The following is a 15,487-nucleotide window of genomic DNA, read 5'->3' on the forward strand; positions in this document are numbered from 1 at the left end:
TACTATACTACAAAGCTACAGTAATCAAGGCAGTATGGTACTGGCCAATAACAGAAATATAGATCAATGGAACAAGATAGAAAGCCTAGAAGTAAATCTATGCACATATGGTCACCTTATCTTTGATAAAGGAGGCAAGGATATACAGTGGAGAAAGGACAGCCTCTTCAATAAGTGGTGCTGGGAATACTGGACAGCTACATGTAGAAGAATGAAATTAGAACAATTCCTAACATCATACACAAAAATAAGTTCAAAATGGATTAAAGACCTAAATATAAGGCCAGACACTATAAAATTCTTAGAGGAAAACATACGCAGAACACTCTATGATGTAAGTCACAGCAAGATCCTTTTTGACCCCACCTCTTTGAGAAATGGAAATAAAAACAAAAATAAACAAATGGGACCTAATGTAACTTAAAAGCTTTTGCACAGGAAAGGAAAACATAAACAAGACGAAAAGACAACTCTCAGAATAGGAGAAAATATTTGCAAATAAAGCAACTGACAAAGGATTAATCTCCAAAATATACAAGCAGCTCATGCAGCTCAATATCAAAAAAACAACCCTATCCCAAAATGGGCAGAAGACCTAAATAGATATTTCTCCAAAGAAGATATACAGATTGCCAACAAACACATGAAAGGATGCTCAACATCACTAATTAGAGAAATGCAAATCGAAAGTACAATGAGCTATCACCTCACACCAGTGAGAATGGCCATCATCAAAAAAATCTACAGACATTAAATGTTGGAAAGGGTGTGGAGAAAAGGGAACCCTCTTGCACTGTTGGTGGGAATGTAAATTGATACAGCCACTATGGAGAACAGTATGGAGGTTCCTTAAAAAACTAAAAATAGAGCTACCATATGACCCAGCAAACCCACTCTTGGGCGTATACCCTGAGAAAACCATAGTTCAAGAAGGGTCATGTACCACAATGTTAATTGCAGCTCTATTTACACTATCCAGGACATGGAAGCACCCTAAGTGTCCCTCAACAGATGAATGGATAAAGAAGTTGTGGCACATATATACAGTGGAATATTACTCAGCCATAAAAGGAGATGAAATTGAGTTATTTGTAGTGAGGTAGATAGACCTAGAGTCTGTCATACTGAGTGAACTCTAATGTGTGACTGTAAGTCTAGTGCATCATTAACCTAAGGACCTCACCATTTGGAAGTTACAGTTTTCTCCATCAGCTTCCCTTATCCTTTTTGGTCTGGTTCTTTTCCTCAAACTGTGGAAACGTCTTTCTTTCAAGTTGCTTTTGTTGCAGAGTTCAGCAAATGTTAGCAGCTGTGGTAAAAAAATCCACAGAATACCCCAACTGTTCATCTGCTTCTCAGAAAAATGTACTTTGTGTATTTTTTTGTAAAACAAAGCTTTTTCCAGTGTCAGTGGTGGAAATGTCACAGAAATTGATCATTGGTAGTTCAGAATTTATAGTTTCACCAGAGAGAAAAAAAGAAAGACAAGCCAGCAAAGGTATTACCTCTAGAAAAGATTTGGTAAATATGAAGATTCTACATCTCAACACAAGTTGGTGTCCCATTCCCTAATTCCATCTCTAGATTCATCCATAGACCATGGGCCCTTGTCAGCCAATTCATTGCCTTCTTAACTATTAAAGTAACATTTCTTTCTTACATAAGGGGTGAGAGAAGTTGGTTGATAATTTCTTTTATGCTGTTTCCAACCACTGCCCAAGTTAATGATTTCCCAGGATTATGAATAATTCAGAATGTTATTCCAGCTTCTTTTTTAAAAAATGGTTTATATGGAAATGAATTGGTTTTCAAATTGAATTAAATCAGAATTTTGGGGCATTTTCTTCAATTGATTCAGAATGAGATTTATGGTTGTGGTTAAATATAGGATGGTTATTATTTAAGACAGTTCCTGGTTATGTAGATGGAATATCAAATACACCTTACAAAACTGACTTGCATTAGTTACAATCTATGACTACCCAGTTGGGCTGGTTTTTCGTATATTCACCTTTTATAGAGAAGAGGCACTGTGGAAGACTGTCATTGATATAGCACAACTTTGGAGACAGAGAGCAGTAAGTTTAAGAAAAGTTAGGTTATCAGCCCTTAAATTTGTACCTTTTTCAAATTTTCACCCTAAACTCTTATTTCTGATTTGTATTATGGTATAGTTTTTGCCATATAGGTGTCTCTGAGTGAATTGTTGCTATGTTATTTTCATTCAAAGCATATTTTGTGAATGTCCGATCAGTAATTTTTTGTGTATGACATATTTGAGATGATTGTTATGTCTTGAAACAAGTGTGATTGAGAAAGCTGTGAAGGTGCCTTGTGATTTTAAAGATTTTAAGTCTTGATTTTACTTCTATGCACATTATCATGTAGACTTGCCTGCATTCAGGAGATTATATTGAATAACTTCCTAAGGCCTCTTTTAGCCTAATGAGTGAATGAATTATACAAGGCTTAGAATTTGAAAAAGACAGTAAACTATCTTGTACACAATAAATATCTTGATATACACACACACACACACACACACACACACACACACACACACACACACAAAGCATAGTACTAAGCTGGTGATATGCTGGAATGCCAGACAGAAACAGAAGATCTAGAGGCATATACCCTCAACCAGGCCACAGTATATTCTAATATGTAAAGCTCCTATGAGGCTGTGTTCATAATACAAAATAATAAGACAGGAAAAAGCAGTTCAGCATGATCAAGAGTCAGTGGATATAACAAACAATAGAATTAAACCTCCAAGAATTTCAGACAATAGAATTATTGGATAGGGACTATAAAATATAGATGTTCAAACAGACTAAATCTTACAAGAAGGGATTAAATATACAATGGGAAAATAAGACACTATTGAAAGCAATCAGGCAGATATAACCAAATAGAACTTTTAGAAATGAAAAATATAGTCCTAAAAATTAAAACAATGAATATATTAAACAGTGGATAGATACAACTGGAATAAGAATTAATAAATCGAAAGATAGAGCTGAGGAGATTAGTGAAACCACAGGGACTTCCCTGGTGGTGCAGTGGATAAGAATCCACCTTCCAGTGCAGGGGACAGGGGTTTGAGCCCTCGTCCGGGAAGATCCCACATGCTGCAGAGCATCTAAGCCTGTGCACCACAATTACCGAGCCTGTGCTCTAGAGCCCATGTGCCACAACTGCTGAGCCCGCGTGCTGCAATTACTGAAGCCCCCACACCTAGAGCCCGTGCTCTGCAAGAGGAGAAGCCACCACAATGAGAAGCCTGCATACAGCAACAAAGAGCGACCTCTGCTTGCCACAGCTAGAGAAAGCCCACGCACAGCAACGAAGACCCAATGCAGCCAAAATAAATAAATAAATAGAATTAAATCTAAAAATAAAAACTACAGCTCACAGTAATAAGAGAATATACTAAAGAGAAATTAAAAGAAATGAGAGCTTGAATAAAAAGGTCTAATTCGTGAGATTGGACTTCTAGAAAAAGGCATATTCAAATTATGGTTGAGAATTTTCTAGCATTGATGAAACACAAATTAGACTCAGTATGTACTGGGTCTAATAGGATTTGATTTTACCCTAATTGCAAGCCAGTAAGTTAGCCTGTTAGAGTTTCATGGATGCTGGCAGAAAACATGAGATTCCTGGATCAGAGACTAAGGACTTTATTACTTAGAGCATGGTAAATGTGTGAGCATGATATTTGCCTTGTTTCCTCCTGCATTCCTCCAAATCCCACCTGTGCAGTACAGAGGGCTCAGTGGATGCCTGCACATGTAGTGGGTTCCTTTAGAGGAAAGGAACATTGAGCTTGGGGAACTTGCTGTTTTATAGCAAGCAGTGAACAAGCTTGCTCTTTGTCCCAGAGGGAGACATTACCTCATTTCTCAAGTCTGCACAAGGCAAATACAAACCTGAGAAACAGCCCACATAAAGAATGGTCAGAGCCTTGCATTCGTGGTATACCCAGTGAGAGATATATAAACAGTAAGAGATCGATGGAGGATTACCGCTCTGTAGGAATCACACCCTATTCTAAGCTAGATAAAACTAAATCCATACCTGGTTATTTGTAGTGAAACTGAGTTATCCATTTCATGGAAACCAGCAGTAAGGAAAGCTCTGGACTGAGCGTGTCAACCTGCTTTTGCCACTTGATAGATAAATGACCCTAAGAAAATATTTGACCTTTATGAGTTTAAGTTAGCTATGATAAAATCTAATTATAAAACCTTCTCTACTTATCTCACAGGGTGATGATAAAAAATTAAGCATTGAAAATTATAATTTGCTATCTTAAATAACAGAACTTGGTGGCATTGTCATAAATAAAAGCTGTAATATTGTGAATCTGTTGAATCTCTGCAGTAAAAGTAAAAGAAAGCTCAGCCAACTAATGTACCTCTTTGAAAATGTAATTGTTTTAAGCTAGCATTTAATTAATATTTTGATGACTAAGCATTTCCATGGCAGTAACAGGTAAAATAAAATCTCCAAGGGGCTTCCCTAGTGGCGCAGTGGTTGAGAGTCCGCCTGCCAATGCAGGGGACACAGGTTCGTGCCCCGGTCCGGGAGGATCCCACATACCGCGGAGCGGCTGGGCCCGTGAGCCATGGCCGCTGAGCCTGCACGTCCAGAGCCTGTGCTCCGCAATGGGAGAGGCCACAACAGTGAGAGGCCCACGTACCGGAAAAAAAAAAACAAAAAAAAACCTCCAACCATTTGAGTTGTGTAAATGCCACATAGGATATTAAGGTTTGCTTCTAATTGTGATGATAATTGAATTTAGTGTGGGCAGGTTTTGTCCTGTATATACTATGACATTTTATGTAAGGGACTTGAGTATCTGCAGATTCTGGTATCCATAGGGAGTTCTAGAACCAATCCCCTGCAGATACCTAGAGATGGCTGTATATGTTACTTTTACTTTTGCTACTCTGTACCTCTGAAGGTATTGACCTTAAAATGGAGTACAATACGATAGTATTTTTTACCAAGAAAATAAGGTATTTTTAGCATAGTGCAAACTGAAATGCTTCTGATTTAGAAGTTGTACATTACCAAAATAATTGTTTATTTTTTAATCTGTAATTCTTGTATTCTTCTCAACAGTGTGTAGTATTGACTGAGATCAAACTATCATTTCAGAAGAAGATCAATGACTTTTGCCGTTCTCAGTGCCCTCCAATAAAGGTAATAGTATCACTTAATAATGACACATAGTTTACCAAAGGAAAAGCACTTTCAGTATTAGAATTTATAGCTTTTCAGTGAGTTATATAAGAAACTTTTTACATGAGGACAATCAATAATACTTTTTAATTTTGGTTTTCGAAGTGTGGTCCAAGGACACTGAGGGTCCCTGAGACCCTTTCATAGGGTCTGCAAAGTCAAACTATAATAATATTACTGAAATGTTATTTGCTTTTTTCACTGTGATTCTCTTATGGGGTGCAATAGAGTTTACAAAGTCTACTTGATATGTGGTGATATTATTGCTCTGACAGCTAATTGAATGTGTGTGTGTGTTCTTGTCTTTTAAGTGTTTCTTGGTTTTACTTTCTAACACAGTAAATATCAGTACGTATAACCCACATAAATAAAATCTAATTGGGTCATCAGTAATTTTTAAGAATGTGAAGGGATTGTGAAACCAAAAAGAAAGAGAACTGTTGAATTGTAACAGTAGAGTAGAGGTGGCTAGACCAGTTAGGGGCTAATGCAGTAAGTAGTCCAAGTGAGAGATACTTGTGCCTTGATGGGAATAGAGAATGTGAGAAGTCATTGAATTCGAGGTATCTTTTGTAAAAACAGACTAATGGGATTGAGAATGGATGAATAAGAGTTGTGAAGGAAAGAATGATAAAGAATGACTCCTAGATTTTTGTTCAGAGTAATTAGGTATTGTTAAGTAGTGATGACATTGAGAAGAATGGAAAGAGGTCTAGATGAGAAGAATGGAAAGAGGTCTACATCCCCTACAACTGCATACATATTACTAACTCCACCTCCTTCGTGGGGTCCTTTGTTCCTTTGGCAAAAGGAAAATGCTATTTGTTCCTTTGAGATAGGCACTAAACTATCATCATACTGTATAAAATAGATGTGCTGAAAATCTTTGGATTGTGGTACTTACATAGCATATTTATACTCTGTAGAACATTTGTGTTGTTTTACAAATTAAATTAAGTAGATGAATAAGACAGAGTAGTCAGTAAACTTAGAACAGAACACAAAAGTTTTACAAAATAGGGCTTCCCTGGTGGCACGGTGGTTGGGAGTCCGCCTGCCGATGCAGGGGACACGGGTTTGTACCCCGGTCCGGGAGGATCCCGCGTGCCACAGAGCGGCTGGGCCCATGAGCCATGGCCGCTGGGCCTGCGCATCTGGAGCCTGTGCTCCACAACGGGAGAGGCCACAGCAGTGAGAGGCCTGCGTACCGCAAAAAAAAAAAAAAAAAAAAAAATAGTTTTACAAAATAATTACACAAGGTTGTAAAGTAAAATCTTTATGTGATTGATGCATATATTCATACTTTAAAGTTGTTTTGCAAAGAAAGAAATTGTCCTTGAGTTTGCAGCTTTTAAACTTAAAAAAAAAGCTTATAAATTTCTTCTCGGTTTTATGTCTCATAAAAAATGCTGTAGGTACCTATTTTGATAGTAAAGGCAGTGCATGATCAAGTAGGAGGTAGTCTTCTGTTAGCTATTTCACTACCTCATATAATAGGTGGTATAAATTATTTCAATGGGCTACGTTCTTATGCCCAAATATGATTGGCTTTAGTTTTTGTTAGAAAAATATCACCTTATACAGGATCATATGTGTTACAGATTAAGACTTTTTCTTTATTATCAGTATGTCTAAAACTAACTGAGCACAAAAATAATTTCTTTACATTTTCTTAGACTGGAGAATGTTATAAAAATCACTTTCAATAAAACATTTATGATTGTGTTTAAGAATCTGATTCTTACCTTTCATAATTTCGATGTGCACTGTTAGTACCTCAACCCTTTCCTGTTGACGCCACTCTGAGTTTTTAGCTGTTTTATTTTCCTTCAACTCTACCGCTTTTGGTGAATGGACACTCCATTCTTCTTTTCTAAAATGAAAGGTAAGAATTCACTGCTAGACTGTCAAACCAAGTTATCTTTCTTATATTCTGTGCTTGATTTTTAGGGCAAGGCACGAATTTTTGTTATTTAAAAATTATAGAATGTACAATGATGGTGTGCTGATGTTGCTTCTAATTTTGTTAACACTAGATATCCAGTCCGAAATATCAAAATCCTTGATTCCAAAACCAATTTACAAACAAATTATCATATTTGTGGTCACTTTATACCTCAAATAATATGCTTAATTATAAATAAAATTGTCACCAAAAGGCCTAAGATAGTTGAGGGGTTGTTTTTCTTTATATAAATGTATAAGCTTGAACTTGTTTCTTTATTTCACAGTTCATCAGTGCAGATATACATGGAATTTGGTCACGGTTGTTTTGTGATTTCGGTGACGAATTTGAAGTTTTAGATACAACAGGAGAGGAACCAAAAGAGATTTTCATTTCAAATATAACGCAAGTATGATTATATACATATATTATTGTATATGTATATGATTGATTTTTTTTAAGTTGATGTGAAAACTTTTTTAAAAGGTGATATTAGCAAAATATTGTAATATGCAGTATTTTTTATTTGTTTAAAATTGAAGTTAGAATATTAAGAGAGAGTATTCTGGATTCCATCTAACATTTTTTAACAATTGATGAACATTTGCTTATGTCATTAATTTTAATTTTGTTCTCTGTCATGTTCCTATGGGACATGAATTGTGAGTCAGTGTTTACTGAACTGTTGATTTGTCAGATCATAGATGTACTAAGTATGTAATAAGTCACTTGGCCCAACACTCTGACTCCAGGAAGATGAACACTTAAGTCATCATAAACAAAAGCTTTTCTAATTTGTTATATTTCTAAAACATTATTTGGAGGATGAGAAAAGTTTAAGAGTTAATTAACCTTCAAATCAAAAACTCTGAATTTTCTAACCATGTTCTCTTAATATCATGCAAGCATAATTTTTTATTCCCTGAAAGAATTGGAGAAATTATTATGATCCATTTTTACTACTTTTTCTGTAGTTTAGCCTAAATCATTAACTTTATTTGCACTCTTAATGATCAATTTACATTAAAGCTCAAAAGAAACCAAACATAAGGAAATGATAATATACTTTGACTGAATAGTATTTGTGATTTTATCTTTATGCTTTCTTTTTAAAGCCAGTGTAATGTTGCCTTTCTCACCCCTTTTTAAGAAAAAATTCATTGAAAAATCATTTTGTGTATCTCTTTGCTTACAGAATGGTTATTGTTCAGCCTTTTACCTTCTCTAGTTATTGTTAGTTTGTCCCTAAGAATATTATAGAGTTAGAATAAGCTCCAAGGGATCTTGTATTGCACTGATATTGTCTTTTATTGAATAGTGCAGGAAATATGGAGGTTATCCATAAAAAATTAGAAAAATATCATGAATGTTCCCATTTAACTTATCTGTAAATTATTTCTCCTTAAAGTCCTTATGAATTCTATTCTTGTTGAGATATTAGTAAACCCACATTACATTAATTTTATCTACATGTTTGTGATAATAATTGTATTTCTCAAACCCTTAAACAGCAAGAGAATTTTTAGAATTTACATACTTATGAAAGAGAGAATTATAATTCTATTAGCTTTTATGTAAATTAAATTATTATCACATTATTCAAGCAATGTGATGGATTATATGCAGTTAGGAAATTTCCTGGTGTCTGACCTATCTCATCCACCTTTTAGGTGAGTTAAGCCAATTACTTCCTGTTTTTATCTTGATAAGCAGGGATACATAATATTTCTTTGCTTTAAAGTGTTGGATAAGCTTTAAACTACCACTTTCCTGGCTTTAAATTTCCATCCTCTGTTCTTACATTTCTTTGATCTTCAAAGTTAGACTCATCTTTTATGTACAGAGTCTGTCATGAATGACTTTGAAACTTAACCATTCAGTCACTTCGAATGTTTTTATAAATCACGAGAATCTTTGCATCTGTGAAATATTTGAACTCCCTTGTGGAATCTGTTTCCCCCAAACATAGAAATTATATTTTAAACATTCATAATAAAATAAGTTTGAAAATCACATAATAAAATGATAAGTCACTATTTTGTTACAATTCTTTAAAGCATTGCTTTTAATATGGAAGGAGAAGAATGGCTTGGAATTTTGGTTATTTTGAGAATTTTATGATAATATGTTCCTTTTTGTGTGAGATTTGGAATTTGTACAAAAAAGGAATACATGGACTTGTTTTTTAGTATATTACTCTTATTTCTAGGCTAATCCTGGTATTGTCACTTGCCTTGAAAATCGTCCTCACAAACTTGAAACAGGACAATTCCTAACATTTCGAGAAATTAATGGAATGACAGGCTTAAATGGATCCACACAACAAATAACTGGTAAGTTTATGTGTTTTATTAATTCATTTATACTTATCCATTATTCAGCATGTTTACAGTTCAGACACTATACTCGGTGTCAAGAACACACCATCAGCTCAGACAGACATGATCGAATTCTTGGCCTCAAGACATTTAATCCAAGTGAGGGGATACTAACATTCAGCAGTGATGGTATAAAGAGAGAAAAGGCATTCTGGGAACTCTAACCTTAGCAAGGAAACCTACTCACTTTTGGTACAGCAGCAGTGGGGACAGGGTATCTTGATTAAAATTGATTGCATTGGCTTACGAAGATGATGAAAAGAATATTCTGTGCAGAGACAAACAGTAAAAAGCAAGAGAATTCAAAGAACTTAAAGATGTAATATAGCAGGGGTGACAGTTGGAGTTGAGATAGCAAGAGTCTCAAGACATTTAAGGGAAAACTTTATGGTAGGTGAGTGAAGATTCTGGCACCTTATTTACACATTAGGGAGTGCAAGAAGAGGAGCAGGTTTTGGAGAGAAATAATGAGTACAGTCTAGGCTTGTTGGGTGAGGTGACAGTGAAGTATTCAAGTGAAGATATATGTTTTTGTTCAGTGGCTTGGATAAAGGGATGAATGGATGTTATTGCAGGCAGGTTTGTGGATTTATTGGCAAGAAGCTGTAGGAATGTTTTGTCAGTGGACTGAGATGAAATCATGGCCCAAAGGAGAGGTAAGGTGGTAAGGCCAGAGATTTGAGGAGAATAAACATTTTAAAAAATCGAAAAATCATCAGGCTTCATTTAGGATCCATTTGAAGTTGAAAATAATGAATTTATAGCAGCGTTAGTCTGCGTAGCTTGTGATTTTCCTCCAGCCATGTTTAAAAAAGTTAAAGACATTGCTAGATGTCTTGTAACTCAGAGACAGCATGTTTACACCTGTTCAGTTGAGAGTGATTCAGTTTTATCTTTAGGGCATCTAAAAGTATAATTATGTGATTAGTGTATAGACTAATAAATGGATTACTTTTATTTTTCTTTTCATGACTACGAGATGGATCCTTAGGAGAGAAAAAAAAAAAAAAATCAGTCCCTGTTACGAACTCTTTATACCAAAACAACTTTGGATCTATATTTAAGAATCTTTGGGGAGTTCCCTGGTGGCACAATGGTTGAGACTCTGCTGCCAGTGCAGGGGGCCAGGGTTCGATCCCTGGTCAGGGAACTAGATCCCACATGCATGCCGCAACTAAAAGTTTGCATGCCACAACTAGGGGGTCCACGAGTCACAACTAAGGAGCCCACCTGCTGCAACTAAGACCTGGCGCAACCAAATAAATAAATATTAAAAAAAAAAATCTTTGGTAACAAAACTGTTGGATTGTTTCCCAGACTGTATCTAACTATGTAAAATATAGATTGAGATCACTGATATTAAAGAATTTTTATCTGTTTTTGCATAAATTGACTCAACTAACTATTTAGGATTATCCTTTGTTGTGTTGGGGGCCATGCAATGGTGGATTGTGGTGCTGGATCTGCATCTTGAGGCTATATGTATATATTAACAGGAGAAGCCACTGGATATCAAGGAATGAAAATAAAACCCACATTTTGTACCAAAAATTCTTTGGGCAGAGAGAGAATATTTGAATAGAGTAGCAGTTTATGAAACTTTTTTTTTCTTAACATTTATTAGTTGGTACTTACTGCTCTAAAGTAATTTTCTGTTATTTGAAAAACATTTTTAAATAGCTAAAACAATATATGCTTATTCTAGATATATATATGTATTTGTGTTTAGGTAGAGTTAAAAATGAGTACTAGTTCAGACCTCCCCTCTACTCCAGAAGTAACAGCAGCTAAGTTTGATGTGTACTCTGCTGACCTTTTCTGTCTACTTAATATATAAACCTTGTTTATTTAATTTAATTTTGTGAATAAGCAAATCGTTCAAAAACAATAGAAGGGGGACTTCCCTGGTGGTACAGTGGTTAAGGATCCACCTGCCAATGCTGGGGACACGGGTTTGATCCCTTATCCGGGAGGATACCACATGCCACGGAGCAACTAAGCCCATGCACCACAACTGCTGAGCCTGCACTCTAGAGCCCGCGAGCCACAACTACTGAGCCCGCATGCCACAACTAGTGAAGCCTGCACACCTGGAGCCCGTGCTCCGCAACAAGGCAAGCCACCACAATGAGAATCCCATGCACCGCAATGAAGAGTAGACCCACTCACCGCAACTAGAGAAAGCCCATGCACAATGAAGACCCAGTGCAGCCAAAAATAAATAAATTAATTACTTTTAAAAAAAATAGAAGGCAAATGTTTATAGTGAAAACTTTATTGCCCACCTATGGCTCCCACTCATTCTTACCTGTCCACTATTCTTAGTTTATTGTGTGCCCTTCCAGGTTTCCTTATGCATTTTTACATGCAAGGTAACATATTATGACTAGAGCTGCCCTTTGCCTTTTCATTAAATTAAACATCTAGATGGTCTTTTCACATCAGTAATTGTAGAATAGTCTCCTGTATGATTGAAAGTGGTATAGTATAATTTTGATTTGCGTTTTACATTTTATGAATGAGATTAAGTATCTTTTCTTAAGTTTTAGAGCTATTTCTTTTTCCTTTAATGTGAATCATCTGTCCTTTGCCCACTTTCTCACTGAGTTGTTATTTTTCCCCAGAACTCCTAATATATAGGGCATGTTTGCTGAGTTTTTTTTTTTTAATATGAGTCACAAAATTTATTTTCTAGTTTGGCATTTGACTTTGCTTGTGATGGCTCTATGTGTATATGATGTCAAAGCTTTCAATTTTTTCTTTTGAGTCATAATTAGGAAAACCTTCCTTACTGCAAAGTTTTAAAGCAATTTTTCTCCTATGCTCTTATCTAATAATTTTTTTGTCATCGTTTTTGATATTTAAACTTTTATCCATTTGGAATACTTTCCCAGATGGCTTTTTTTCCAAAAGATTTATTGAGTATCTTTTCTTTGCTGGTTTGAGGTACCACCTTAATTGTGTCCCTTGTGGGTCTGTTACTGAATAATCTATTCTGTTTGTCTGCCTGTCTATTCATGAGCCAGTATCATACTATTTTAGTTATTATGAATTATATATATATAAAGTATCAGTATATTAATTATTGAGTCTTTATAAAGTATTTTAATATCTAATAATAAGCACCTCTCATTCCTTTTTTTTCCTTCCAAGTTTTCTTGGCCATTTTTGCTTAAGTCCTTATATTTGTATGGGAAAAATAATCTGTCTAGCTCCCCACACTTCCACCCATCACCAAATAAAATGATTTATACTGAGATCTTAATTTTGTAAACTATGAAAAATTAACATCTTTATGGTGATAAACCTTCAAATTTAAATACTTATATCAGTATGTAATGGTTTTCTTTTTTCCTCCTTTTAGTGGTATCACCATTTTCTTTTAGCATTGGTGATACTAGAGAACTGGAACCTTATTTACATGGAGGGATAGCTGTTCAAGTTAAGACTCCTAAAACATTCTGCTTTGTAAGTATTTTTTTTTCTGATTAAAAAAATGTTTCTTTACAGAAGAATGGCAGGGAGAAAAAAAGCAATAAAAGTAATTCAAAGGCTGAACAGATTTTGTTTTTTAATTTGTACCCACTTTCAGGAAAATGGAATCAATCTATGGAAATAAACTGATAGCAGCAAAAAAATTTACAGCTACAATACCCATCCATATAGTTCACAAAGGAACTACTCCTTTGTGACTCATCAAAGAGTTGATTATACTTCTTATAAACCTTCAAAACCTTCTTATAATTACTTCCTAAGACAAAAGATATAACTAATATGTATTTGAAAGATTTAATAAGCATTGATTCATTATATGTTCTGTTTTATTACTCAGTCATTTACATTTTTGAAGTAAAAGGAATATTTCTTTTATTCATCATATTTGTTAATCCAGGTTTTTAAATTTTTAATGTTTTGGATTTCAAGAAATAGTGTAGTGGCTTCCCTGGTGGCGCAGTGGTTGAGAGTCCGCCTGCCGATGTAGGGGACGCGGGTTCGTGCCCCGGTCCGGGAAGATCCCACATGCCGTGGAGCGGCTGGGCCCATGAGCCATGGCCGCTGAGCCTGTGCGTCCGGAGCCTGTGCTCCACAACGGGAGAGGCCACAACAGTGAGAGGCCTGCGTACCGCAAAAGAAAAAAAAAAGAAATACTGTAATATGTTAGAAATGTTAAATAATTCCCATAAACTGGCATTGAAAGGAAAGGTAAGTATCCGTACAGAGAGAATGTAGAGGCTACTTGTATCAAGGAACCAGCGAGCCTCTTGCTGCTTAAATCCTTAGGCCACTTCTCAGCATAAGCTGTCTAATAAGTCTCTTTTTTCTTGCAAGTTCTCAAGGTTTTAACTTGACTGCCTTTTCTTTTCCAGAACAATTATTAACTAAAGTCTTCTACAGGGTTTTGTTCAAGCCAAAGTTAGAGCTAAACAGATTAAAATGCTACAGCTAGTCAAATCTGCTGTAGGAAGATTTGTGCATTACTTCCTCTTGCCATTTACCCCAGTTTTTAATTATGCCTCAAGTAAATTTCAGATTGGGTTTGTTTTTGGGGGGGGGCAGAGGTGGTGGTGGAGTGTTGGTTGGGTTTTTTTGGGCTTGGTGTGTCCTTTGCTCCACACAGAAAATTTTAACTGGGTATTTATTCAAGTTATGTCAGGCATAATGAGTCCTGATAACTTGGTATCAAAAAAATATGGTAGCTCTTTGACTAAGATTATAGATTTTTTCGAGTATACAAATGTTTGTACCAATTCTTCCCAAATTTACTATTTGGAGCAGGTTATCTAGTTGCATGTAACATTAAAAAAATAAAGTGTGGTAATACGAAAAGTGGTAACCAGTGAATGGTAGCTATTTTATATTTCAGTTAAAACATATTAGCCTAACCTTATTTATTTCAGACCTTTGGGAGGGAGCCATTGCTTTTAGTGCTCTGTGTAGTTTGTCAAGTAGTCATGTGCTTGCTCCGAAGTAATAGTGGATTTTTTTCTGTTGTTTGTTTTGTTTTTTTCTGTTAGGAACCATTAGAGAAGCAGATAAAACATCCAAAGTGCCTTATTGCGGATTTTAGCAAACCTGAGGTAAATAAATGCTTTGCAGGTTTGAGAAAGGCAGGTGGGGATTGGTAAGGGATTATGAAGATTTCTGTCAGACTGTTGGATTTTTAAAAAATAAAAGTTGTATTCATGTATCTAGAGCTGATGCCGAAGGATTAAAAATAGGAATTTATATAATGGAAATGTTAAAATAATAGGAAAAAGGTTTACTTTTATAATGATATACCAGGTTTGATAGTGTAAAGGTGGTTTCATTAATTTATGCAAAGGTGATCATATTAAAAGATTTTCTGAACCATGTAGAGTTTTATATAATACATAGTTCTTCCGTAAAAACTTTGGAAGCATTTATTCTGTTTTTTTTAAATCACTGGATCAGTTTTGTAGCAGTGAATGTATTTGTGATAAGTAAAGAATTATATTCGATATTAACAGTTTCCAAATTTGTAAATGTTAATAAAGAAAAAGAATTCGGTGCTCTTGTACAGACATTTTGTTTCCTTTGTTCAGTTGGTAATACTTTGTTTCATATGGATAACCTAATAAAAACTAGTCATAGAACCTGGGATTAAAACTTAGATCTTGGGCTTCCCTGGTGGCACAGTGGTTGAGAGTCCACCTGCCAATGCAGGGGACGTGGGTTTGTGCCCCGGTCCGGGAAGATCCCACATGCCGCGGAGCAGCTGGGCCCGTGAGCCTTGGCCGCTGAGCCTGCGTGTCTGGAGCCTGTGCTCCGCAACGGGAGAGGGAAAAAAACCTTAGATCTTTGTTTAAATATATCTTTATGACCTTGAAGTCAAGTCTCAGCTTCCTTATCTGTTATATAAAGATAATAGTAATAAGCTAATACATTTATT

The 15,487-nt window shown here is 35.5% G+C and overlaps 1 protein-coding gene across 1 annotated transcript in view; it reads left to right on the forward strand.

Moving 5' to 3' along the window:
* Window positions 1–15,487, forward strand: part of UBA6 (ubiquitin like modifier activating enzyme 6) — a 78,359-nt gene that overhangs the window by 29,962 nt on the left and 32,910 nt on the right. Inside the window, exons 7-11 of the mRNA XM_065877194.1 lie at window positions 5,134–5,214; window positions 7,485–7,607; window positions 9,408–9,531; window positions 12,941–13,044; window positions 14,592–14,654. Coding sequence (XP_065733266.1) covers window positions 5,134–5,214; window positions 7,485–7,607; window positions 9,408–9,531; window positions 12,941–13,044; window positions 14,592–14,654 — 495 coding nt within the window. The remainder of the gene's footprint in view (window positions 1–5,133; window positions 5,215–7,484; window positions 7,608–9,407; window positions 9,532–12,940; window positions 13,045–14,591; window positions 14,655–15,487) is intronic.

Source organism: Phocoena phocoena, chromosome 5 (genome assembly GCF_963924675.1).
Source record: "Phocoena phocoena chromosome 5, mPhoPho1.1, whole genome shotgun sequence".
Classification (NCBI taxonomy): domain Eukaryota; kingdom Metazoa; phylum Chordata; class Mammalia; order Artiodactyla; family Phocoenidae; genus Phocoena; species Phocoena phocoena.